Below are 27861 nucleotides of genomic sequence, written 5' to 3'. Positions count from 1 at the left end.
TGTCCTCATGTCCTCATGTCCTCTGTCTTCATGTCTTCATGTCCTCTGTCTTCATGTCTTCATGTCTTCATGTCCTCATGTCCTATGTCCTCTGTCTTCATGTCCTCTGTCTTCATGTCTTCATGTCCTCATGTCTTCATGTCTTCATGTCCTCATGTCCTATGTCCTCATGTCTTCATGTCCTCATGTCTTCATGTCCTCTGTCTTCATGTCTTCATGTCCTATGTCCTCATGTCCTCATGTCTTCATGTCCTCATGTCTTCATGTCCTCTGTCTTCATGTCTTCATGTCCTCATGTCTTCATGTCCTCTGTATTCATGTCTTCTGTATTCATGTCCTCATGTCGTCATGTCCTCATGTCCTCATGTCTTCATGTCCCCATGTCTTCATGTCTTCATGTCCTCTGTCTTCGTGTCTTCATGTCCTCATGTCTTCATGTCCTTCTGTCTTCATGTCTTCATGTCCTCATGTCTTCATGTCCTCATGTCTTCATGTATTCATGTCCTCATGTCCTCATGTCCTCATGTCCTCTGTCTTCATGTCCCCCATGTCTTCATGTCTTCATATCCTCATGTCCTCTGTCTTCATGTCCTCATGTCCTCTGTCTTTTCATGTCTTCATGTGCTCATGTCTTCATGTCCTCATGTCCTCTGTCTTCATGTCTTCATGTGCTCATGTCTTCATGTCCTCATGTCCTCTGTCTTCATGTCCTCTGTCGTCATGTCCTCATGTCCTCATGTCCTCATGTCTTCATGTCTTCATGTCCTCATGTCTTCATGTCCTCTGTCTTCATGTCCTCATGTCTTCATGTCCTCATGTCTTCATGTCTTCATGTCTTCATGTCCTCATGTCCTCATGTCTTCATGTCTTCATGTCCTCATGTCTTCATGTCCTCATGTCCTCATGTCTTCATGTCCTCATGTCCTCTGTCCTCATGTCCTCTGTCCTCATGTCTTCATGTCCTCATGTCTTCATGTCCTCATATCCTCTGTCTTCATGTCTTCATGTTTTCATGTCCTCATGTCTTCATGTCCTCATGTCCTCTGTCCTCATGTCTTCATGTCTTCATGTTATCTGTCCTCATGTCTTCATGTTCTCATGTCTTCATGTTTTCATGTCCTCATGTCCTCATGTCTTCATGTTTTCATGTCCTCATGTCTTCATGTCTTCATGTCCTCATGTCCTCATGTCCTCATGTCTTCATGTCTTCATGTTTTCATGTCTTCATGTCCTCATGTTTTCATGTCCTCATGTCCTCATGTTTTCATGTCTTCATGTCTTCATGTCCTCATGTCTTCATGTCTTCATGTCCTCATGTTTTCATGTCCTCATGTCCTCATGTCTTCATGTCCTCATGTCCTCATGTCTTCATGTTTTCATGTCTTCATGTTTTCATGTCTTCATGTCCTCATGTTTTCATGTCCTCATGTCCTCATGTTTTCATGTCTTCATGTCCTCATGTCCTCATGTCTTCATGTCTTCATGTCCTCATGTTTTCATGTCCTCATGTCCTCATGTTTTCATGTCCTCATGTCCTCATGTTTTCATGTCCTCATGTCCTCATGTTTTCATGTCTTCATGTCCTCATGTCTTCATGTCCTCATGTTTTCATGTCCTCATGTCCTCATGTCCTCATGTCCTCACATCTTCGTGTAGAAGCTATAATATAAATTGAAAGTCACACATCTGCCCCTGTAGCTTCCATGTCATCTGTCTGCTACATGTTTCATATGCATTTATGCTAATGAGACACATTTTCTGCTTTTTATTTCGAAGCCTCTCTGCTCTTTAATATTTTCTTCCTAGCAAAAAAATAGAAGGTGACACAAAAGAGCACAATACAAAAGCTGGCTTGATGTTATATGAATGTGCCGTTTGGCAAAACCAGATGTAAGCAGTAAGAGAAACAACATCCTGATGACTCGTGTCACCGTGTCCACTGACCCTCTTGTCCTAGTCCTCCATTTAAAGGCTCCCATGCTGCTCCACAGATAACATGACATCTACAAAGCAAATGAGGATACCTCTAAGAAGTTAAGTGCTTTATGCTGGGATATATCTTTTGTTAATCCCCAGTTGGAAAAAGTGAGCATGTTTGGCCAATTTACCTTAGATTGAGCCCTGGGCATCTCCAGGTCCGAGCCCATTAGTGAACGATATGTGTAAATGTTGATGGCCCCGCTGAATGGCTGTGTTTGGTTTTGTTGGGCTGCGTGGAGAGGCTCTGCCGGGGAGCACAAAGAGAAGGGCCTTAAGGGAGAAATGGCTCAGTTAATTAAAACCCTCTTTTATAATCTGCTTCTATTTCTCTCTCGCTCTCTCACCGTCATCAGGCTGAGAAACTGAAACGACAGAAGCTGTATTCAAATGTGATCCGCGAGCAGAACAAAAAGATAAGTAGGATTCCCTTTCTACTCGCCAAGGACCCGGAAGGCAATGACAAGAAAGTTCCCAGGATGAAGGTGTGTGTATAGCATGCTGCATATGAATATATGTGAATGCATACAAATGTCACAAATGAAATGACAAAAATGACACAAATGACTATATGAACATCTGTTTATTGAACTTTAACAAAAGTGCAAATGTAAAAAAAAATGTGTGGCCTTTAGTCCAGTGCTTCTTTAATGTGTCTTGTCCATATATTGAAGCAATGATGATAACAAATAAAACATTCTAAATAATAAATTCTTAATATGGCCACATATTAAAATAAGAAAATGAAGACACTTTTCAGTCCTCCTCATGTGGTTGGGCATATTTCTCTGAAGACTGAATCTTTCCCAAGAGTCGGCGATTACCTATCAAATAGGTGTGAAAGTCCTTGCAGGTCATGTGTTTGGAATTGTACCTGCTCTGCAAGTCATGCACTCAGCTTCCGAAGCATCACGGCCGAGGCGAAAACATGTTTTTTTTTTTTTTTAGTTCGTTCGTGGACTTACATTTACGTTTCGGCATGGCTGCAGATGTCATGTGCTGCTGTAAACGATGCACCTAGTGGAGGCGGCAAGGTGCTCAGTGTTGCCAGATTGGAAATGGCGAAGTATCGTACCAAAGGCTCAAAATGGTCGTATTTGGAGGATCATTATCGTGCATCTGGCAACACTGAGATCTGGCGACCAATGACAGTTCTCTCTACAGTCAGAGCTTGAGGGAGATACCATTTCCAAAACTTGTAAGGGCGTAATGACTCGTTTGTGAAAGACCCAGAGAAACACAAATATCCAACGAGGCAAAGTCCCGGACGTTTTTGGAATCCCTGCCGGACGCTTTTTTTAGGTCTCGAAAAGAGGACATGTCCGGGAAAAAGAGGACGTCTGGTCACCCTAGATAACCGGTGTCACAGCTGGTTAGCAAATTATCGTAAAAGTCGGGTTACAAGACGCTCCTGCCTCCGGTCAGTGTCCCCGCTGTAGCAAGACGTTTTGAATGGTCTGATATTAAACAGCTGTCTATTAGTTTGAGAAAGCAGCGATATTGTAAAGCGCTCCAGGTCACGTCAACATGCTCCATGGAGTCGCAGTTGGTCGCAAGTTGATCTGGTGGATCTCTGCCGTTTAAATGTGACTGCTGACTGTGTGGTACATGATTTCATTGTAAATCCACTGTGTCTATCCTGGTGTAGTGGGAATGCCACTGACCTGTGATCTTTTTCCACCCAATGGTATGAGTTTGAATCCGGTTAATTAAACTTATATCTTTTGTCTCTTCTTTTTTCGTGTACTATAGAGATAATTTACGTGACAGATATTTGCACAAAACAGACTCCACAGTCATTATGTGTTATTTGTAACAACTTTATTTCAAAGGAAAGGCAATTTGCTGACTTCCTGTTTCAACACATAAACAACAAGCGATGTTTCCACTCGCATGGATTATTTCCCAGAAAAGACTCAACAACGTCTAGTCCGGTTTGTTTTGACCAGAGACTTTAGACGAGAATGTTAGACATTGAACTGCAGAATTAAACAATGCGGCATTCACGAGGACAGCTGCGTGTTCTCTTGCTATTCTCAACATCTGCTGTAACGACGACAACAGTAGACGCTTTTGGCCGAAAGTTGCCAGTTAACATGGTCGCCTGTTAATCCGTAACACCGGCCGCTGCTGCTGCTACGACCCCTCTGCCCAAGTCGGGTGTCGAGCCTGGTCCCGCTACCTTCGGTGGTTTTCGGGGAGCTAGCGGAAGTTAGCGGGGAAGTAACGGAGCGCTAGCAGGAGCCCCAGCTGGCTACAGTGGGGAGCTAACGGGGACTCTGACCGAAGGTAGTAGCGGCTTGTAACCCGACGTTTACGGTAAGTATCCATTAAGGGGAAATACTGATTAAAGAAAATAATGAATACGTTCACATTTGTGCTCTTACTGTATGTGTATTTAATGACATACTCATTGTGAATAAATAGAACATGCACAAAACACAATGATGATTTAAAGTTAGGAAGTTGTGTAGAGAAAGCAGATGAAAGCTTGGATTGATAAACCTTGAAGTCTGAAAACCTAAAGTCTCAAAGGTCAAAGGGTACCGAGTCAATAGGAAAAACAATGATTACAATACACTAAAAGGCCACTGAATAAAATGAAATAATATCACCATCATGTAATGTGTAACTTAATTTAATAAATTCCCAGTGACAAAGTCAACACTCCAGCAATACATGTGTGACAGACTTTAAATTAAGTCTTTCAATGTAGACCACAGAATGTTTTCTCCGCACCATAAAAACTCCAAAACCTTCAGTGCATGTTCCTCTCCGGCGAGAACATGTGGTCCCGTGACACATGTTACCTTGAATATATTACGCAGCGCTATCAGATGCTCAAATTCTGAATGGTTTGCATATCCATACTAAATACAGAATATCTCCTCAACCACAAGGGCTATTTGAATAATTTAAAAAGCTAAAATATACAGAATACCCTTGTGAACATAGATAATAAGTTTAATATATGTGCAAGTGGTCTATTAGTTTATGATTGTACACAGAAAAGAAGATTTATCTTATCGTACCCATATTAATGAATGCTGAATTTAATGTTATATATTAAATTCAGCATCTCTATATGTTAGGAGTATATGTGCAAAGTTTGGTTTCAACTCGGCCAACACTAAACATTCCCACTCCCTCCCTCCATTTTTGTGGGCTCTGGCGTTAACCGATTTACCAATTTGCCGTTCTCTCTTCCAAATAATCAGCCACGTAGCTATTCACCATGAAATGAATCACACTCTCTAGGACCAACCATACTCCAGGAGCATGAACGGCTTGGAAGAGTGGTATTTAACAATGTTACGGGACATGCAACAGAAGTAATCTGACCATGAACCACGAGGAGCGCATAGCTCACTGTACACAAACGGAACATAATCCAACTGTGTGATCCATCCAATCAGACTTTGGGATACTCTCTTTCTAATGATTATATTCACCCGGACAATGTCGTCGGATTAATAACGACAGAAGTGAAGCACATCATGAACTGCAGCTGATGGCCGTGAGAAACCTTTCACTCGTCTGATGTTCACTGGTCCAGATCTATTTATTCCTTACTTTGAGTTTGAGATTTCAGTTTGATACTTTGAGTTTGATGTGCAGTTCAACAGTTTGTCCAGTATTAACCTCTCTCTCTCTCTCAGGCCCTGGACTATGCCAGGACCATAGCCAAACCCCCTGTCCGGTCTCAAGCACAGAGACACCGGTCCAAAGGCTTCCCTGAGCACGCTTCTCACTCGGTCTTCTCCCAGCTGGACACACTGGAAGTCCTTCGAAGACGGCATGAAGAAGAAAAGCAGGCTGTGGCGCTCTTCGGAAAAGTCTGAGGCAAGGTGCACTTCCCGTAAACAGCTATTCGGATTCCCAGATGTAGGACACAACCTTTCAATTTGTTCGGCCCAGTATCGCAGCATTCCCACGTACGTTTTCACATTTTTTTATAAAATAATAATTGCGAAAAGTTAAGTCATAATAAAGATCTCTGAGAAGACTCAGTTACTCATTGATGCCCGAGAGGTTCACAGCGGTCGCTTTGAAGCTCAGATTTGTTGCTGGAGCCACCGAGGCCGATAAAGAGAAGAGGAATTAACTTCTGAGATCCTAACATCTTTGATGGACTCACACTGTATCTAAGCTTTTTTTGAAACTGGTGTCTGCTGCCACAGTTTAAAGCATGTTGGCATTTGCTTCTCTAGGTGTAGCTCCGGGCTCCTGCTCAGCTCATCGCCTCATTTGGTGTGAATGAAACCTCATTGGCATGTTTGCATTGACTTGTCTGCAGCGCAGGACCGGCTTATCGTTGTGTATAGTTGTACTAATGCTCCTGTCATGCACGATCAGGCAGTGTAGTGCTTTGACTGAGTAATCAAGTGTGATGTCGGAAATGGCGACGCTATGTTGCAAAATCCAAAATATAGCATTTTTATATTATCTTGATATTGACTTATCTATACGCAAACATTTCTGCTACCAAAGATATGGCAAATCAAATCCGTCACAGTTATTGGAGACTCTGGTACCTGGTAAGTTACTCGATATTTGAGAAGCTGCATGTCAGTGAAGCTCACTCATTATATGCCTGATGGGACGAACCCTTATCTACATGAAGAGAGACATGGGTGCAAGTATACTGTTGGATTTGGGTACTTATGCAATATTACCAGACATAACTGTATGTCTCAATAGTCAGATGTTGTATGTCGCTGACCACACAAAGCCTTTTTCATTTTTATAATTCAGACCTCCTCCTCCTACCCCACAGCACTAATGCCCACTCTCTATTTTTCATTTCCCCGCATATTGTTGTTTTTGCCCTCTTATCAGCTGGTCTCCTCTCTCCCCATCATGTTTAACTTTGAATATTCCACACGGCCTTTGTTGTGGGTCACAGTCTTCCTTTTTTTTTCCGGAGGAGAAAACCTGCTCAAATGAAGATGACACTTTGAAGCTCCCTGATTTGCTCGCAGTCCTGATTGTAAGTAGTAACTCCTCCCCAACACAAAACTCTCTCAAGCAGCTCATTTTACTAATTGAACCCTCAGATCATTATCAAAGCACTATTTACCTCTGTGCAATATTTTAATGAGATTATAGTCTCTATTTAACCCATCATGGACTCTTTGAAGCCCTGTGTTTTTAGTGTTAAGTCCTCAGATGCATGGTTGGAAACAAATGACAGCCCTTTTTAATTTAATGAGAAACGCCGCCTATCCAGACTGAGTCTCTTTGCTTCTTTTTTTGGGTCCCACCTACTCATTTTTTGCCATTGAAATCCAGTTAATTGAAAGAGTCTCTTGCCGCTATACATGAAGGGGGTCAAATTAGCATCCCTTTCTGCCTATTGGGAAGCTAAGGCGGACGAGGAGGCTTTGATGTGAGAAGCACGCTTTCAGCAGACGGCAGGCTTCCTGAAAATGAGCTGATGGCCCTGCTATTAGGGCCGATGCAGATGCGTCCATGTGTTGTAAAACGCTTAATCTTTTAATTGATCACCTTCTGCATGGCCTGTTCTCCACCTAGTCCCCCCCCACTGTCTGTTAATCACAATCACATTTAAAAGATGACATGATTTGCACGGAGGGCGAGAGGAACGCATGTTGTCGCAGTGGTAAAACAGATGAATACATGTAATACAGGGCTGCTTTAAGACTGTTACGTGTGTGTGTGTGTGTGTGTGTGTGTGTGTGTGTGCTCCCGGGTCATCAAGTTCATAACTGTGAACTGTCCTTTGTGCCTCCATTGTTATCACAGTAATAATTAGACATAAAGAATTGATACAACACTTGCCGGTACTGATGTGTTTTTTTATTAATCTGATTCTAAGTCTTACAGCAGAGCTGTCTATGTGGCAAAGTGGATTTTATTAGTTGATATGCTAAACATTCGTTTAACAAGGTTATTTAATGGTTTTGGGAACGAGATATCCTGCAGCATGACCTTTGGTAAATTGCTTTGCCAGTGAATTAATAAAATAACACTGGAATGGTGCAAAAACACCATATTGACATTATAAGGCAAAACTGCACTGCTGTAGGAAATTCCAAATCCAATTGATAATATTACACAAATAAAACATATTTACTGACAAGAAAATGCCAAATGTGCAAACAATTCTATTTAATATTTTTCTTGGATAGATGTTTTTGGTTGTTGTTTTGTTCCATTTGTTCCATGAACAATACTCGGAATGTTATATTTTAACAAGATATAAATTAAATGAGTAAAACTATATTTTTGGACTGCTGCTGCTTTAGAAATAATAATAAAGTTAAATTGTAAATACAATATTTCCATGGACATATTCTGCATTGAACAACCATATTTATTATTCGGCACAAGACATAAATGTGTGTATGCTTGAACTATACTGCATTTTGATTTTGTTTCTTGGCAAATTGAATTCTCCTGCTTTTGTGCGGAATTATGTTTTAAGTCACATGTTTTATGTCATTAAATTATTAACCGTGATTAAACAATAAATGACAAAATACATTTTCATGAAAAATAAAAGGCTACTGGATTTCCAAGCACTTACCTGTGGGACCAAATATTTTTTCCACACATGGAGTCATTATCTGACATTTTCAGAAACCGTTTAGCAGAAGAAACAAAGTGCGCAAAAGCTGCGCCACTATTCCTTTATTCTGAAAAATGAACCATTTCTTCTGGCGGTCCGGATATGAACTGAAGGTTTTTTTTTTTCCATCTGATGACAGTTATGATGGATTCACCATCAAGCCTTTAAACCACTACATGCGCGTTATTGTGCGCACGCGTTGCCATGCGCCTCATGGAGTATTGACTTCCTGCTGCTGCTGTATGGCGCCAAATACAAGCCATATGTTTTGTTTATTTAAAAAAAAGATTTGAACCCGAAAATATAAAATCTGTTACTGAAAAATATATATTTTATTCAACAAAAAAAACCCAGAACTAAATAAAAATGATATTTAACCCCAAAACACTTGTCATACACTTATTTGTATTTCGAATACATTGTTTAATTCTTCAAAGTTCAACAACTAAACTTGATTTTCCAGGTTCAAATCTTTTTTTCAAATGAACAAAACATATGACCTGGATTTATCTCCATGCTGCTGTTTCAGTGGGAATGAGCCCAAAGCTCTGCAGAGGAACACGGCGTCTGCTGTCCGCAGCCGACAACAGCCGACAACAGCCGAGAACAGCCGACAACAGCCGAGAACAGCCGGCAAGAGCCGAGAACAGCCGAGAACAGCCGGCAAGAGCCGGCAAGAGCTGCCTGAGCTCGCTTCACCGTTTGACCACCACAACAGGACCACGTGCACACGTGCAGCTCCAATAATAACACTGCGATCATATTGACGCAGACAAAATAACCACATAAATAATCCATTCGGTAAATATAGTTATTTTTTCCTTCTTCAAAATAATCCCTCCAAGGTTGAGGTGAAAAAGGTAAACATTGCACACAAATAAATACAAAAATAAATAAATGGATAACAGAACAAACGAAGCCAATAACCGATTAATTTATATACTATATATATATATTTACAGACGAATATAAATGCCAGTCACTGAAGTGTCTTCGACCAAAACTTCCTTTACAAAACGTTGCACACTATATGGACAAACGGCGAAATAAATACAAAAATACACGAAAAGAAAGAAAAGAATAAGAGACGATCATAAAAAAGAAAAGCATAGGAAATGTCGTTTGGGATTTAAGTGCAAACAAAGATGGGGTAGCGTGATGCGTTCACGGTACAAAGCAAAGAGCTGTTGCATGGGCCTGTTTGTAATCATCTGTACACAGTTTCCGTCTGGAAATAAAAAAGACAGAGCGGTGACATGTCAAAATAAACGTCTGGATTTTAGTGATAATATTTCGCTCATATAAAAGCGTGAACTATATTCTGTCAGACGTAACAACACGAAAAGTCTCATAGAGGAAAATGGGGCAAATGTTTAAAATCAACGGGCCCACTTTGCATGTTTAAATAAATATGAACATCGTATTGTAAAGCCTGTCCCTCCATTGTGAAACAGCGGCACTAGAAAGACAGGTGTCGTATGTACAGGGGTGTCCCGCCGCGGAGGAAGCGACCTGCAGCCTACTATAGTAGATGGTCCGGGGAGCAAATGTCCTCCTCGATGTCCACGTCGTCGTCGTTTTCCTCCAGGAGGAAGGAGTCCGGCTCCAGCCCGCGCGTGCGCTCCTCCGCGGCCTTCTCGTTGAGCTCGCTCCCGCTGGAGTTCTCCGCGGACCGGTCCAGCTCCCCGGCGGGCTTCCGCTCGTCCTGCGCTTTCCGCAGCTGCTTCTTGTGCTTCATCCGCCGGTTCTGGAACCACGTCTTCACCTGGGAGGGAATTATGCCACTTATTAAAAAATACATCCTACATTCACGCATAAGGTTCAAGGGGTTTTATTTTTATTTTGCCATTTGTCCAGACACATTGGAAATAAAAAACACACTATAATAAGAAAGAGAAACACTATACGGTGGTATATGTACACAAGGTAAAACATGTTAAATAACAGCAATGCATAGGCTAGTCCTGAGTGCTGTTCCTGGATTGCGTAATGCTGTTTGTGTTTATGTACTCATACACTTCATATAGACTACACTACACACACTTTGCATTTTGTACTTTCTCTATTATTTATATTTAATTTCCTAAATTAATCCTCTCTGCTGTGTAGTTCAAGTTTTGCTGTGTATCTTTCATCCTTGTTATTTTTATTTGTGTGTCTGTAAGCTGCTACTGAATAAAGTATATATCCATCCATCTTCATAATACTAATAATAATAATTCATAATGATCTGTGAAATCCCCAAATTTAGATCTAGAATGGTTTAATTCAATCCAATTTATTTGAATCACCCAAAACAATAAATCACAAATTTCCCTCAGTGGGCTTTATACAATCTACAGAGAATGATGTAGAATTATAAATATTATCTATTCTCTGGCTGTATATTATTTATGTATTATTAAAATATAATTCATACCCAATTACACATACACAGCAATTCTTCACGAGTGCCACATATACAGCCAACATTCACTGTCTTTTAACAGCCTCTCGATCACGTGCACTGCTGCATATTTAAAAAGCTTCATAGAAACAACATGTTCCATCTGATGTTCTGTGTGCTCTTGATATTTGACGAGTAAATATTTAACGAATAAACGAAGGAGCCACGTGCAGACACACTCCCTGCGGCTCCTGGCCTGCACCGCTGCTGCGTGTGTGCGCGTGTGTGTGTACCTGTGTCTCGGACAGGCTGAGCGCCGTGGCCAGCTCCACTCTCTCCGGCGTGGACAGGTACCGCTGGATCTCGAACCTCTTCTCCAGGCCGGACAGCTGCGAGTCGGAGAACACGGTGCGGGCCTTGCGGCGCCGGCAGTGCTTCCCCGGCAGCTCCGCGTGGTGCTGGAACAGGCCGGGCATCTGCATGCCTACAGGTGCAGGGACACTCTCAACCTTTGGAAAACACACCTATTTCTAGGCCTCTGCTCGAACATTGCATGCCCAAACAAAACAAAAGGTATATCTCCGCAACAGCTATTGGGCTATTTGAATAATTGGTGTTATAATAAAAGAGTATAATGCGAGTTGTGTGTTCAGATGTGTAAATATCAGTCTACATGTTATGAAGTCAAGGAGTAAATGAAGAAGTGAATTATACAGTTTTCAACGGGTTTTAATTTGTCTGAGAAACTAACGGAATGATATCTATATTATAATATATCTTTATAATGATGTAAAAACATAACTTACTTTACAGAATAATCAGAGTAGCAATAATAATTACCCTTTGGGCTTATATTAAGATGAAAAGAAATGTAAGCAAATATACATTTTAATGCAGTATGAATAACTTATTTATGATATCAATTATATTTATTAAATATAACTGAATAGTTATTCCGGAGAGCTACATTTCCACCAGTCTATCACTGAACAATACCTCTCGTTATTCCTACTCATGAGTGGGAATAAGATAATGCAAATCCATCGATCATAAGAGTTGACATGACTTTCCATTGTGACTATAATGTCATGCAGCCTTTGAACTGTATTTGATCTGACAGAAGTTTCCCTGTTCCTCGAGGCCTCTCTCTCTCCACCTCTCCTCCGGGCCCTCGTGCTTACCATGAGTGAAGAAGTACTGGTGGTGGTGCTCTGGCTTGTGGAGAGGATGGTGCGGATGCGGCGCCAGGATCGGGGTTGGCATCAGCGGGTATCCGTACTCCAGGATGGGCATCCGGGAGGCCAGGGCGCCGCAGAACGGCGAGGGCAGCACGTCTCTCAGCGGCTTGGGCTTGTGCAATAAGATGTCCTCAATGAAGAACGACGTGGACCTCTGCGTGGGCGCCGCAGACACGTAGTTCATGCTCATGTTGCTGCTGTGGGTTGCCGTGTCCTGCCTGTAGACCTGCATCAGCACCTCTTCTCCCAGAGTCACTGGAGGACAGTATAGCCGGGCATGGCAGGGATATCGGAGCGGAGGGCAGACCTCCAACAAGCCTTTATTCAGACAGATAGCGGATTGGGGAAATTGATTTGCGCCTCAGCCAATTAGAGCCGCGGATGGGCGGCGAGCGGCCTGCTCTGCGCTCTGATTGGCTGAGACGCGTTCGGGTTCGGAGCTGGTGGGAAGAAGAAAAAAAGAATGAAACGGAAAAACAAGAGTCCAGATATGCCGCGCGTGCACCTGTGGCCGTAGCATCACAGGTCATTTGAATAGCAACTCAAAATCCATCCCAGAATCACCACTCATAGCGTGCTTATGTGGTTGTCTAGCACAAATGGCCTTGTGGGAAAAAATATTCTTTATTGAGCCTATACGAAACACAATTATTACTAACTGTGAATTATGGATACAAATGAGATGTATGATGCGTATGTATTTATGGGCTATGTATTATGTATTCTTCAAAAGATAAATGAACATGTATAGCCCCAATTTATATATATATATATATAGTTTAAAAGGCTCTACATCCAGTGCACGTGATCTGTCTATTTCTATGTTATGAATGATAGTTTTTCCGGATTCTCTCTGTTTTTCTCTTTGTATGATTTGTGTGTTTTCGTTAAACAAAGGAACCTCGTTACACACTTTGCTCCCGCAGCATCTCGTGAGAACATGATGGACCCAGAGGGGCCGAGCTGTCCCTCGTGGTCCGCAGTGCTGCTCTACTTTCTAGAGGTGTAGTAGTTCAGTGGCGCTCGCCGTGGTGCTGAAACCCGCCTGTTGGCGCTGGTTCATGGGTCGCCGTTTCATTTGATCGGGAGGGACATCTACTTTCTATTTTAAGCCTAATGGGGACTTTAATAAAATATTTTATATTGAAAGATTTGAATATGCCTCGTTCATTTTGGCAAAAAATATATTTTAATATAGGGAACATACATTAATGTCATGAAGTGGCCTTATTGCGTTATTATAGCTGGTTAAACGCCTGGACAGTTATTTATATTTAGGGTATTTGTGTGTATTTCACCATTAGTCTCAGTGGTTCTCAACCCTTTTTCAGTGATGTGTATTATTATTATTATTAATAATGAGGACCCCCTAACCAGCGCAAAGCATTCTTGGTTAAAAAAAGATGTAATACACACTGTGCCACCAGTGTGTGGTTTAATATAGAATCTATAGCATTACTTGTATGGACTTACACTTATATTTTATTGAATATTTATTAAATATTTTTTTTAAAGGATTTTTGAATGGAAGTTACTTTTACATATGTTTTCTTTAAATCTCACGTACCTCCATTTGAGAACCACTGCTCTACATTGTTTTTCCCACAGCATCATTGCGTTTAATATGGAACTAAATATTTAATGCAACCTCTGGATTATTCCAATATGACTGTCATCTGTGCTTTTCAAACGGAACTTTATATTTCTTCTCTTGACAGTTGAACATGTGTTTTTTAATTTGCTCGTGTAGCTCCTGAACTCTCCGCTCATGCTATGGGTTTGTGTCGCAGGGGGAGTGGACCACTCCAGGTCTGTCTAATTCCGCCCAAATTGGCTGTAATTGTCGGTATTAAAATCTGGGGGAGTACAAGTGCCGCTCCTGTGCCCATTTGTGAAAGAAAGCGCTGCGCTGTAATTTGTTGATATGGTGTTGTCATCACATTTCCAATCAGGCCGCTTAATGTGAAAGTGTCTTAATGTAGGCAGAATTCACGCTGCAATGCTATTAGGCAATTAAGGGAGATGGTAAAGCGGAAGTTGTAATCCTGGGGCTGGAGGACAGGAGATGGAGGGAGAACAAATTAATTACTGTCTGGAAAAGTGCTGCTCCGCTGCATTAGTTTGCACAGGTTTGTGTTAAATGGACACGCGCTCCATATTCAAATGAGCATATCGGATGGTTTCAAATCAAAGACTCTAGCTCCCGTCCTCTATACACATGGTGCGTTCAGGTACCGAGAAGAGGTCGGAAAGGTAATGATGAAAAAACCCATGATCTATTTTTAGTAGTCAAAACCAAATAAGAAATCTATTTTTTTTTTTAAATTATTTTTCTAATAAGAAACGCGCACACGGCCAAAGCAGATGGAGCATCCTGCTGCCGCACCGGCTGTGCGTCACTCCCCCAGGAGCGCTGCGGGATAACGAGCTGCTTTTAGGGGGAAATTAGAAAGTAAATGAAACAAAATGTCGATGACATGTCTTGAGGAGGCTAAGCGGCTTTGGCCATTTCATTAAGTCACAATGTGAGCTGCAGGCAGTGCGTCACTCCGTGAAGGGGCACGTTGTTATAAGAAGTTTGCAGCAGGGCATGGGTTCTTAGGACTATACTACTATAGTGCAGCAGGGCATGGGTTCTTAGGACTGTAATACTATAGTGCAGCAGGGCATGGGTTCTTAGGACTGTAATACTATAGTGCAGCAGGGCATGGGTTCTTATAGGACGACTACTATAGTGCAGCAGATCATGGGTTCTTATGACTGTAATACTATAGTGCAGCAGGTCATGGGTTCTTAGGACTATAACACTATAGTGCAGCAAGGCATGGGTTCTTATAGGACGACTACTATAGTGCAGCAGATCATGGGTTCTTATGACTGTAATACTATAGTGCAGCAGGTCATGGGTTCTTAGGACTGTAATACTATAGTGCAGCAGGGCATGGGTTCTTATAGGACGACTACTATAGTGCAGCAGGTCATGGGTTCTTAGGACTGTAATACTATAGTGCAGCAGAGCATGGGTTCTTATAGGACGACTACTATAGTGCAGCAGATCATGGGTTCTTATGACTGTAATACTATAGTGCAGCAGGTCATGGGTTCTTAGGACTATAACACTATAGTGCAGCAAGGCATGGGTTCTTATAGGACGACTACTATAGTGCAGCAGATCATGGGTTCTTATGACTGTAATACTATAGTGCAGCAGGTCATGGGTTCTTAGGACTGTAATACTATAGTGCAGCAGGGCATGGGTTCTTATAGGACGACTACTATAGTGCAGCAGATCATGGGTTCTTATGACTGTAATACTATAGTGCAGCAGGTCATGGGTTCTTAGGACTGTAATACTATAGTGCAGCAGGGCATGGGTTCTTATAGGACGACTACTATAGTGCAGCAGGTCATGGGTTCTTAGGACTGTAATACTATAGTGCAGCAGAGCATGGGTTCTTATAGGACGACTACTATAGTGCAGCAGATCATGGGTTCTTATGACTGTAATACTATAGTGCAGCAGGTCATGGGTTCTTAGGACTATACTACTATAGTGCAGCAGATCATGGGTTCTTATGACTGTAATACTATAGTGCAGCAGGTCATAGGTTCTTAGGACTATAATACTATAGTGCAGCAGGGTATGGGTTCTTATAGGACGACTACTATAGTGCAGCAGATCATGGGTTCTTATGACTGTAATACTATAGTGCAGCAGGTCATGGGTTCTTAGGACTGTAGTACTATAGTGCAGCAGGGCATGGGTTATTAGGACTATACTACTATAGTGCAGCAGGGCATGGGTTCTTATAGGACGACTACTATAGTGCAGCAGATCATGGGTTCTTATGACTGTAATACTATAGTGCAGCAGGTCATGGGTTCTTAGGACTATAACACTATAGTGCAGCAAGGCATGGGTTCTTATAGGACGACTACTATAGTGCAGCAGATCATGGGTTCTTATGACTGTAATACTATAGTGCAGCAGGTCATGGGTTCTTAGGACTGTAATACTATAGTGCAGCAGGGCATGGGTTCTTAGGACGACTACTATAGTGCAGCAGGGCATGGGTTCTTAGGACTGTAATACTATAGTGCAGCAGGGCATGGGTTCTTAGGACGACTACTATAGTGCAGCAGATCATGGGTTCTTAGGACTGTAATACTATAGTGCAGCAGGGCATGGGTTCTTAGGACTGTAATACTATAGTGCAGCAGGTCATGGGTTCTTAGGACTATACTACTATAGTGCAGCAGATCATGGGTTCTTATGACTGTAATACTATAGTGCAGCAGGGCATGGGTTCTTAGGACTATACTACTATAGTGCAGCAGGGCATGGGTTCTTAGGACTGTAATACTATAGTGCAGCAGGTCATGGGTTCTTAGGACTATACTACTATAGTGCAGCAGATCATGGGTTCTTATGACTGTAATACTATAGTGCAGCAGGTCATAGGTTCTTAGGACTATAATACTATAGTGCAGCAGGGTATGGGTTCTTATAGGACGACTACTATAGTGCAGCAGATCATGGGTTCTTATGACTGTAATACTATAGTGCAGCAGGTCATGGGTTCTTAGGACTGTAGTACTATAGTGCAGCAGGGCATGGGTTATTAGGACTATACTACTATAGTGCAGCAGGGCATGGGTTCTTATAGGACGACTACTATAGTGCAGCAGATCATGGGTTCTTATGACTGTAATACTATAGTGCAGCAGGTCATGGGTTCTTAGGACTATAACACTATAGTGCAGCAAGGCATGGGTTCTTATAGGACGACTACTATAGTGCAGCAGATCATGGGTTCTTATGACTGTAATACTATAGTGCAGCAGGTCATGGGTTCTTAGGACTGTAATACTATAGTGCAGCAGGGCATGGGTTCTTATAGGACGACTACTATAGTGCAGCAGGTCATGGGTCCTTAGGACTGTAATACTATAGTGCAGCAGAGCATGGGTTCTTATAGGACGACTACTATAGTGCAGCAGATCATGGGTTCTTATGACTGTAATACTATAGTGCAGCAGGTCATGGGTTCTTAGGACTATAATACTATAGTGCAGCAGGGCATGGGTTCTTATAGGACGACTACTATAGTGCAGCAGATCATGGGTTCTTATGACTGTAATACTATAGTGCAGCAGGTCATGGGTTCTTATGACTGTAATACTATAGTGCAGCAGGGCATGGGTTCTTTGGACTGTAATACTATAGTGCAGCAGGGCATGGGTTCTTAGGATGACTACTATAGTGCAGCAGGGCATGGGTTCTTAGGACTGTAATACTATAGTGCAGCAGGTCATGGGTTCTTAGGACTATAATACTATAGTGCAGCAGGGCATGGGTTCTAGCAGGGCATGGGTTCTTAGGACTGTAATACTATAGTGCAGCAGGGCATGGGTTCTAGCAGGGCATGGGTTCTTAGGACTGTAATACTATAGTGCAGCAGGGCATGGGTTATTATAGGACGACTACTATAGTGCAGCAGGTCATGGGTTCTTAGGACTGTAATACTATAGTGCAGCAGGTCATGGGTTCTTAGGACTGTAATACTATAGTGCAGCAGGTCATGGGTTCTTTGGACTGTAATACTATAGTGCAGCAGGGCATGGGTTCTTAGGACTGTAATTCTATAGTGCAGCAGGGCATGGGTTCTTAGGATGACTACTAAAGTGCAGCAGGGCATGGGTTTTTAGGATAGTACCCAATTGTATGCACATTTTCAACGCACTCTCCAGAATGGCGAGGTAATTATGGATGAGTATAGTTTTTAGGCACATATGGTTTTCTTTGTGTGACTCCGCTGCATCTGTCAACAAGCTTTTTGAAAAGTATCTTTTTGAAAAAATATAAATGTACGTACGTATATATATATATATATATATATATATTATAATGCGCTATATGGTGCAAATATAGTTATAAGCACATAAACATTCATAAAAACAATAATAACACATAATACTGGTATATATCCATTACAATCACTGGCATAATGCATTATGGTGCAAGAACAACACACACAAAACTCAATGACCAACAAGTATGAAATATTATGATACTGGACCTTATTAGTCACTCTAATGCTGTATAATGTGTTTTTTATGATATAAATAAAACACATTATGACTGTCTGAGTGCTTAAAACTAATAATTCAGTCATGCAAGAAGATTATAAGTATGTTTAAAATGTATACACATGGCTAACTCTATTGTTATGGACACATATATCACGCAGACTTCCACAGAGTGAGCAAAATATGAAAACCAAGAGTCATATTCTCCCCAATTGTTTTATTGGAATCATTTAAACTTTGACGGTTCATGTTCCAGAGGTAAGCTCTGCTTCCATGCTGAAGGAGAGAGCGCTCACACTCTCCCGTGATCACAGTCCATGGCTTGTTTCTGGATGTCGGGCTCAGTCTGCTAATGAGAGTTAGTGCTCCTGGGGCATTCGTGCATCCGGTAGGCACACAGATAGAATATACCTAGAGAAAGAGAGGCAGGTCTTCGTTATCAGCAGGAAATGCACCTTTGTGTGTGCTTATTTGTTTTTTACTGCCACAACTATATTTGTGTCATTTTAATTCAAAGTGGTGGTGATTGTTATTTGTTGGCCATGTAAAGGGACATTCTGAGAAAACTGCGCTCGTTGTTCTTTATTTTGTTCTTCTGCGAGTCGGTAGAGCTGCTTCCTTTTCATCGACCTACAACACACATTTAAGCTCCGCTATGCCCAAAAACATACATCTACACTTTACAATTAATGAATGCAAATGATTAAAATAATTATAAATAAAGGTGTACCACTTCCTTCTTAGTGCCTATAGATTGTTGCAGATGTTTTTGGCCACAGTGTATACATCATGGTATTCTCAGCATATGGATGCTGTTTACCTCTAAACCATTTTCATATTCAGAATAGAGAAAGGCCTGCAGAACAGCAGGTTCTGCACAGCATGGCGGAGGATTCAGAGATGAGCACTTACTCCAAGCATCACTTACTGATAATGTCCCATCATTGATTCAGTTGGGTTTACCCATGTTTGGTCTGGACTGTTTTCTGCTCAGGAAGTGAGTCATTGCATTGTCTGATATGACTTTGTCTCTGTAGTTGTTGTCTTTATTACAAATAGCACAAGCAGTATGGGTTTTACCCAGGCATGCAGGTTAGTTGAGGCCTTGACAATACGGAGGTTCAAACAATTGGATCTGCAATCCTACATTGAATTGTCAAAAGGCACATGATCAAATGTAAAATTATTCCTCAATCTAAAAAATAATAAATAATAAAATATGGCCTCCAAGCAGAGGTTTCATCTACACTGAGTGCTCTATTCTCATCAAGTCACTCAGGAAGTTAACGTTCAGCAGAAAGTCACCACAGGCAAATTACACAGGATTCCCACGAGAAGACGGCAGAGACTCAGCTGTGTGAAAGAGAGGAAACATAATGCAGTTGGGTTGTTGATGTTTACCTGAAAAAAAGGTGAGCACCACTGACACCCAGCCAATGATGTAGGACCAAGAGAACCTCCAGTTTCCATAGCGTTTCCCATAGTAGTTAATAGTCACACCAGTGTACACCGCCATTGCTAGAAAAACTAAAAAGCCTGGGCAGGACAAAAAAGAAAAAATGAAATGTAAAGAAATGTTTGTAGAAACGGGCAACCATCACTACAAGCTGCTCATGGAATATTTCAGTTTGAAAATCAATGAAATTATGCTTTTTTTTAGGTATTTCATTTGTGACCATGGATTGATCATTTAAGGCCAAATCAATTGCAAATTACAACGAAGTAGAAAAACAATTCAAAGGAGTAGAACTTACACGAGATGAAAAACAATATGCCTGCAGCAAAGGTTTTGTCAAACCTGTCGAAGGAGGAGTAATGGATGAAGGCCATGATGCCGATGATGATGCCGATGAAACAGGCCAAGAGAGAGAGGATCATGAGGGCACGGGTGGCGTCTAAGTGGGCTGTGGGCAAGGGCAAAGGTCAAAGGTCAAAGGAAGTCAGTAGAGGTGAATGGTGTGAGATGTGACCCAACAGGCCCACGGTGAAGAAGAAGGGCAAAGATCTGGAAATCACCATCATCACAATCATTACCATAACTTTTCTTTAAAATATCAAAGTATCACAGCATTTTATTTGTTATTCAACAAATTGCACATTCTCTGTGTTATTCACAGTGCACTGTAATGCCAATTACCCTCATTTCCCTTGTATTTAATATGAAAATGTTATGTGTTTGTGTCACAAATATCTCACATATTAGACTGACATCCAGTGAAAAAGGAATGCGATATGAAATCCATATGTTCCTGCTAAAAACAGCAAAATGCAGTCTTATTCCTCCCATTTTTGTCTCAATTATACAGCAGGTAAAGCTACACTTCCAAACTCACACTAGGAATGAAAGCATTGGAACACGTCATGTCATGATCTTCTGGTCAAAATAGTATCGAATCACGATAGATCAACGTATTTTTAAAACCTTTAATCTTTTGAAAACAACCTATTTTTAGGCCTCTGCTCGAAAATTACACACCAAAACTAAACAAGGTGTATCTCTGCAACCACTAGGGCTATTTGAATAATGTGGGTGTTATAGTAAAAGAGTATAATGTGAGTTGTGTGTTCAGATGTGTAAATATCAGTCTATATGTTGCTGCTTATGAGTAAATGAAGAAGTGAATTATACAGTTTTTATACAGGTTTTAAAACGGCACTAAAACATATTGGAATTTTAAAGAAACAATCATTTTTGTTGCATCACTGTGTGAAAAACTAAATTGATAATTTCCCCCACCGTACATTAAGTACCTACATGAAAAAAAAACAGCCCAGTTTAATAATCCCTGTATTTCTTTCATTAAAACCTCTATTTGTCTCTACCGGGACACAGTTTTCTCACATCTCACTGAGAATGTTTCCGATCATCCTGATGAATCGGCCTCATCGTCATCCCGTGACGTTCCCGTCATCCCGTGACCCCCGCTGTCCCGTCCACGCTTACCGATGCTGTCGTTGTGTGGGAAGCATTTCCCCGGCATGCAGTAGCGCCACAGGCCCTGGTGCATGTAGCTGCTGGACTGCCGGTACTGCATCCAGTAGTCGGTTGCTGTGGAAACGATCAGGAGGATGTTCCCCACTCCTGCACAGAACAAACCTCCACCCATAAAGCTGTACATCCTGCACCTGCAGAGACACACACACACACACACACACACACAGAGAGGAACATAAGGTCACTTAGCATCAGCGGTCAGCGGCAGGGTCCTCTCCTCTCTCCACCTCACACACACACACACACACACACACACACACACACACACACACACACACACACACACACACACATGCGCACACACACTTCAGGGAGAGAGGCTCTAAGTGTCAGTAATTACGTTGTAATGAACATATTATTTCCAATGGATTGAGCTCTGGGGTTGCCGTGTGTGTGTGTGTGTGTGTGTGTGTGTGTGTGTACTCCACTTTGTTCTCCAGGAGATCAGTCAGTGAATACACACACACACACACACACACACAGGCAAACAGACAGACACACGCCGGTCCAGCAATGCTTTGATACTTGATACATCTATTGCTCATTGTTCCACCTGAATGCAATATCCTGCAGCCATCCTCTCCTCATAGAGGACTGTCATGGATTTCGTTTATTTTTTTGGGGGGGGGGATAGATAGATAGATCTTGTTATGTTTGAAACCTGAACGTGATGCTTGTTCAAGAGCTCTGTATTTTCGCAGGATCACATTTTCCTCTGAGCTGCCTCCGTTACAGGAGGTTTTAGTCCAAGCAGAGCACGTAATAATAGAATCCATTTCATCCCCACCATGTACAAAATAAATACAATGGAGATGGTCTCACAATGTCAATGTTACGTGGAATATATCAGATTCTAGTCATTCTATTGAATAATCCGTCGGCCAGTTTGATTTAATGATTTCTTGAGGAAGCCAGGTTAAACTCCTTCAGAGAGAAGCCTGGTGACCTCCAGGTTTCCTCTCAATCGCACCACTCTTTTTCAGCTCGTACTAACAAGTAAGATGAAAAATAAAATAAGACGAAGAAAAAGGCTCCATCCTCCATCTCTATACAGAAGTCTCATAACTGCATTTGTTCCTAATTGGCTGCAGAAGACATTTAAGACATTTAAGAAGACAATAAAGTGAGACAAAACCAGTGTGTACATTCTCTGATGCAGCAATATTAATATGCACAACGCTCCAGCTGCAGCTGTGTCTCCACATGATGGGAAGTAGCAGAGGAATATAAAGAAAAACACAAATAACTAAATGCACGGCTATTGGACCGAGTGCAGTCTTACCTTAATCAACGCCTTTTATGAAGATGTTTATGAAAAAAACAGGGTCACCTGACAGAATACAACAAGATCCTATAATGCCAAGACAGGCAGATTTCCAGCAGGCTAATAGCACTAGCGCTTGACGGGTGAACAGGGAGAACTGGGGCTCCAACAAACACGGCGCTCAGACAATAGGCCAGCCGGACAGCGGCCAATCAGCACACACCAGCTATGTTTGGGAATCTGCTGAATAAACAGAAATGGCTAAAGCTCGGTGAGCCGAAGTAATACTGATGACTTCATGCTTTTGATTGAAAGTCGAGGGCTGAACAGGCTTTAGTGGAGGGCCGGGCATTCAGCCGCTCTGCTTCTGACTTGTGTCTAATCTTTAAAGCAAACTCCGTCACCCCGCTTGAAAGTGTCAGTGTGCCAATTTGTGACAATGAACTTTAGTTCCACTTTCAGTGAACATGTAGAAATATGATCACATTCAGGTCCTTTAAAATGTGCGCCAGTTATAGAGAGAGAATCAGACGGTCAATGTAAAACGCTGAGGCAGCAGATGATGGCAGCGTGATGTAATAGTAATATATATGAGGAGTGTAAATGCAGTAAACTGGGGAGCTACATGTCACACAGGATGATTTAAGACCAACAACCTAATGTGCAACACTTTAACTTGTCATTATTTCCAGCAAAATCTTTTGGATTCGGACAAACAAATTACATTTCTATTGCTCCTGATTTTTATTTGATCAATAAGTAGCAACGGCCATCTGAAGAGCGTGCGCTGCTCCCAGTTGATCAGTTCGGTCACATAGCAGTATAACATGCAGTATAACATGCTGTATAACATGCTGTATAACATGATGTATAACATGCAGTATAACATGCTGTATAACATGTAGTATAACATGCTGTATAACATGCTGTATAACATGCTGTATAACATGCAGTATAACATGCTGTATAACATGCAGTATAACATGCTGTATAACATGCTGTACAACATGCTGTATAACATGCTGTATAACATGCAGTATAACATGCTGTATAACATGCTGTATAACATGCTGTATAACATGCAGTATAACATGATGTATAACATGCTGTATAACATGCTGTATAACATGCAGTATAACATGCTGTATAACATGCTGTATAACATGCAGTATAACATGCTGTATAACATGCTGTATAACATGATGTATAACATGCAGTATAACATGCTGTATAACATGCTGTATAACATGCTGTATAACATGCTGTATAACACGCTGTATAACATGCAGTTTAACATGCTGTATAACATGCTGTATAACATGCTGTATAACATGCAGTATAACATGCAGTATAACATGCTGTATAACATGCAGTATAACATGCAGTATAACATGCAGTATAACATGCTGTATAACACGCTGTATAACATGCAGTTTAACATGCTGTATAACATGCTGTATAACATGCTGTATAACATGCTGTATAACATGTAGTATAACATGCAGTATAACATGCTGTATAACATGTAGTATAACATGTAGTATAACATGATGTATAACATGCAGTACAACATGCTGTATAACATGATGTATAACACGCAGTATAACATGCTGTATAACATGCAGTTTAACATGCTGTATAACATGCTGTATAACATGCTGTATAACATGCTGTATAACATGCAGTACAACATGCTGTATAACATGATGTATAACACGCAGTATAACATGCTGTATAACATGCTGTATAACATGCAGTATAACATGCAGTTTAACATACAGTATAACATGATGTCTAACATGCTGTATAACATGCAGTATAACATGCAGTATAACATGCTGTATAACATGCAGTATAACATGCTGTATAACATGCAGTATAACATGCTGTAAAACATGCAGTATAACATGCAGTATAACATGATGTCTAACATGCTGTATAACATGCAGTATAACATGCAGTATAACATGCAGTATAACATGCTGTATAACATGCAGTATAACATGCTGTAAAACATGCAGTATAACATGCAGTATAACATGCAGTATAACATGCAGTACAACATGCTGTATAACATGCTGTATAACATGCTGTATAACATGCAGTATAACATGCTGTATAACATGCAGTATAACATGCTGTAAAACATGCAGTATAACATGCAGTATAACATGCAGTATATCATGATGTATAACATGCTGTATAACATGCTGTATAGCATGCAGTATAACATGCAGTATAACATGATGTATAACATGCTGTATAACATGCTGTATAACATGCAGTATAACATGCTGTATAACATGCTGTATAACACGCAGTATAACATGCAGTATAGCATGTAGTATAACATGCAGTATAACATGCAGTATAACATGCTGTATAATACGCAGTATAACATGCAGTATAACATGTAGTATAACATGCAGTATAACATGCAGTATAACATGCTGTACAACATGCTGTATAACATGCTGTATAACATGCAGTATAACATGATGTATAACATGCAGTATAACATGCTGTATAACACGCAGTATAACATGCAGTATAACATGCAGTATAACATGCTGTATAACATGCAGTATAACATGCTGTATAACACGCAGTATAACATGCAGTATAACATGTAGTATAACATGCAGTATAACATGCAGTATAACATGCTGTACAACATGCTGTATAACATGCTGTATAACATGCAGTATAACATGATGTATAACATGCAGTATAACATGCTGTATAACACGCAGTATAACATGCAGTATAACATGCAGTATAACATGCTGTATAACATGCTGTATAAAATGCAGTATAACATGCTGTATAACATGCTGTATAAAATGCAGTATAACATGCTGTATAACATGTAGTATAACATGCAGTATAACATGCAGTACAACATGCTTTACATTTCCACCCAGTTTGATTCCGTATTTTCTTAACCCTTTAAAAACAGTGTGCGAAAACCCCCCTGCGCCTATTATCAGACAAAAAACAACGACATATTATCTCCGGAACCACATCGTTGTTTAACTTTTAAATTGCTACAATAGCGCAACCCTTGTGAGAAGATACACCTGGTGTGAAACATAATTCAAGTAACCGTTATGTTTAAGTATTTACGTAAACTCCATTTTTGAACCGAACGACACAGATTTTTGACTGAAACTCCTTTGAACACCCAAATGCTGTGTTCTACTATGATTTTTTAGGTCCTAATCTTTCCAAAAAGCTGTCTTATTAGCATGTGGGCTGTTGTTAGGGCTCCATGATACAGTTTGAAAAACTCGGTGACCGCTCAAGGAGGCATTTTTGGGAAATCTTGCTCATATCGTGCTGGATGTTCATAGTTTTGATCAAAATATCTTTTAAAAGTGATTTTTTTGCAGATATACATTTTTTTCCCAAGACTTTGCTGAACAAATACATACAATAAACACAAGTATTGGAATTAATTTTGGGTTCCTACGACGACCCAAACAGAAAAAAAAGTCTGGAACCACCGTGCTTATAGGTGGAACCATACTGGAAAAGTATGGAACCAGTTAAAAGACTTTCAACAGTAAACATAATTAAAAAACAAGTAGAATGGTGCACATGTCTAAACATTAGGATCCACGTTACATCTGGAGCTCGAACACTCAAAGTAGGACTTTGTACATACGAACAGAGCCGTCTGTGTTCAAACTATTGGGGTTAGAGTGCTGACAACAACACACACTCGGTGGACACAGGTCATGTGACTGTCAAACGTGATGTTTAAAACAAAGCACTGCTTCCTGCAGTGACCTACAGCTGTGTGTTTTGTATGAAAACACAACATGTTGACGACACATGGATGAATCCTAAAGTTATACTGATGGTGTCATTGGCAGCGAATAAAACTGAAATCTGTTTGCCGTGTGGTTCCACTGCACGTTCAACCCCAGCAACCAGTCTCAGTGTTTCCCCCACAGCACGCTGTGCTGGTTCCCAGTGCACAGGACCGGCCCAGGGCCAACAGGACCGGCCCAGGGCCAACAGGACCGGCTCAGGGCCAACAGGACCGGCTCAGGGCCAAAGCCTGCAGAGAACAGCTGCTACTGAAATGGAATCCATCAGCTGAAGCTTTTCTTTGTCATGAAGAGTGAGGAGGAGAGTCAATCTAGGACTTCCATCATTAGGTCGCTTCAGACATGTAACGCTAACGCTCTGCGTCTGCTGGATGGGTACAATGGTTTGCTAACACATTCCCCATCACAATACGGTGGTTATGCATGTTGCGACATTTACAAAGGAGCAAATAAATCCATGAAGGCTTTGAGAGGAGACGATCAACATGTGTACGTCAGTAAAGTGGACATGTGACGCCCCTATAGCTGTTGTGAAGGACGGAGCTCATGCTTTCATTATTACTATTATTAGAATAGCAATAATAATACATTTTATAGCGCTTTAAAGGGTACTCATGGTAAATACAGAAATAATAAAAGCAATTACAATATAAACAAAGCAAATGATGAATTGTAATTGATCCCATTATTTCTCATTAATTTGTCACGATGCTGTTTTAAATATTAAAATACTCTAAATATGGATGTTTTCCGCATTGTGGATTAGTATCGCTGAAGGTAAAATGGAGCCGGCCGATGTTTGAAGAAACGATCTCTTCCTGCTCTGACGCGATGTTCCTTCACTCTGACACACACACACACACACACACACACCCTCACGCACAACCCCCAAAGATGAAAGGAGAAGAGTAGCTCCATTACCAGCATTACAGCAAGTTGCTCAGACCAATTGACAACAACAAAATGCCCCAGAAAAAGCATTTTTTCTCCCCGAGATTTGAGTGCTGTACTTACATCTAACTTCATTTTTATAGACCACAGGCTATTTTCTTCCATCTGGAGTGTGGCAGCCAGGAGGGCATTTGATATCCTCCCATGCACCATCAAAGTGGACAATATGCCTCTGTGACAGAAGAGCAAATCCATGTTTTCTTGAATCCATCCAGCTTTTGAGAGATTCATTTTGTTATGGAAAGTCTACATTTATGCGCTATCATCAGTGGGTAAGGAGCTCATGCAAGCACTTGGGAAGGTAATGCGACAGGAATAATTACAAAGAGTGTGTCGCATTGTTGTGGTGACGGCCCTGAGCCGAGGACCGTCTGGACCCTCCTGCAGGACGAGCCTCACACTCTGGTTCTGTAAACTGAGGGAAAGTAGCGGCTGGAGCGCATGACACTGCAATGCATCTGTTACCTCATGGACTCCAGTACAATTCAGAGGTACGTTACTTTATTAACAACCACTTTGAATAATACTTTAG

General features: G+C 41.1%; 2 protein-coding genes across 2 annotated transcripts; both read right to left on the bottom strand.

Annotated features, from left to right (window-relative positions):
- Positions 1–10091: 10091 nt before the first annotated feature.
- bsx (brain-specific homeobox) lies at positions 10092–12383 on the bottom strand (the record flags this gene model as incomplete). Its single annotated transcript, XM_079214473.1, has 3 exons — positions 10092–10334; positions 11249–11439; positions 12137–12383. 3 exons carry the CDS (start codon positions 12381–12383, stop codon positions 10092–10094), a joined length of 681 nt encoding a protein of 226 aa, XP_079070599.1.
- Positions 12384–18632: 6249 nt separating this feature from the next.
- lim2.1 (lens intrinsic membrane protein 2.1) lies at positions 18633–21470 on the bottom strand (the record flags this gene model as incomplete). The annotated part of the gene is given in 5 exon segments (XM_079236307.1): positions 18633–18694; positions 19685–19819; positions 20038–20187; positions 21228–21447; positions 21450–21470. Coding segments are annotated over 5 exon segments (588 nt in total).
- Positions 21471–27861: the final 6391 nt, after the last annotated feature.

The sequence above is a fragment of the Taurulus bubalis genome, assembly GCF_910589615.1.
Source record: "Taurulus bubalis genome assembly, chromosome: 2".
NCBI classification, from domain to species: Eukaryota; Metazoa; Chordata; class Actinopteri; order Perciformes; family Cottidae; genus Taurulus; species Taurulus bubalis.
The sequence above is the reverse complement of the archived record's forward strand: the minus strand, read 5'-3'. Positions and strand labels throughout refer to the sequence as shown.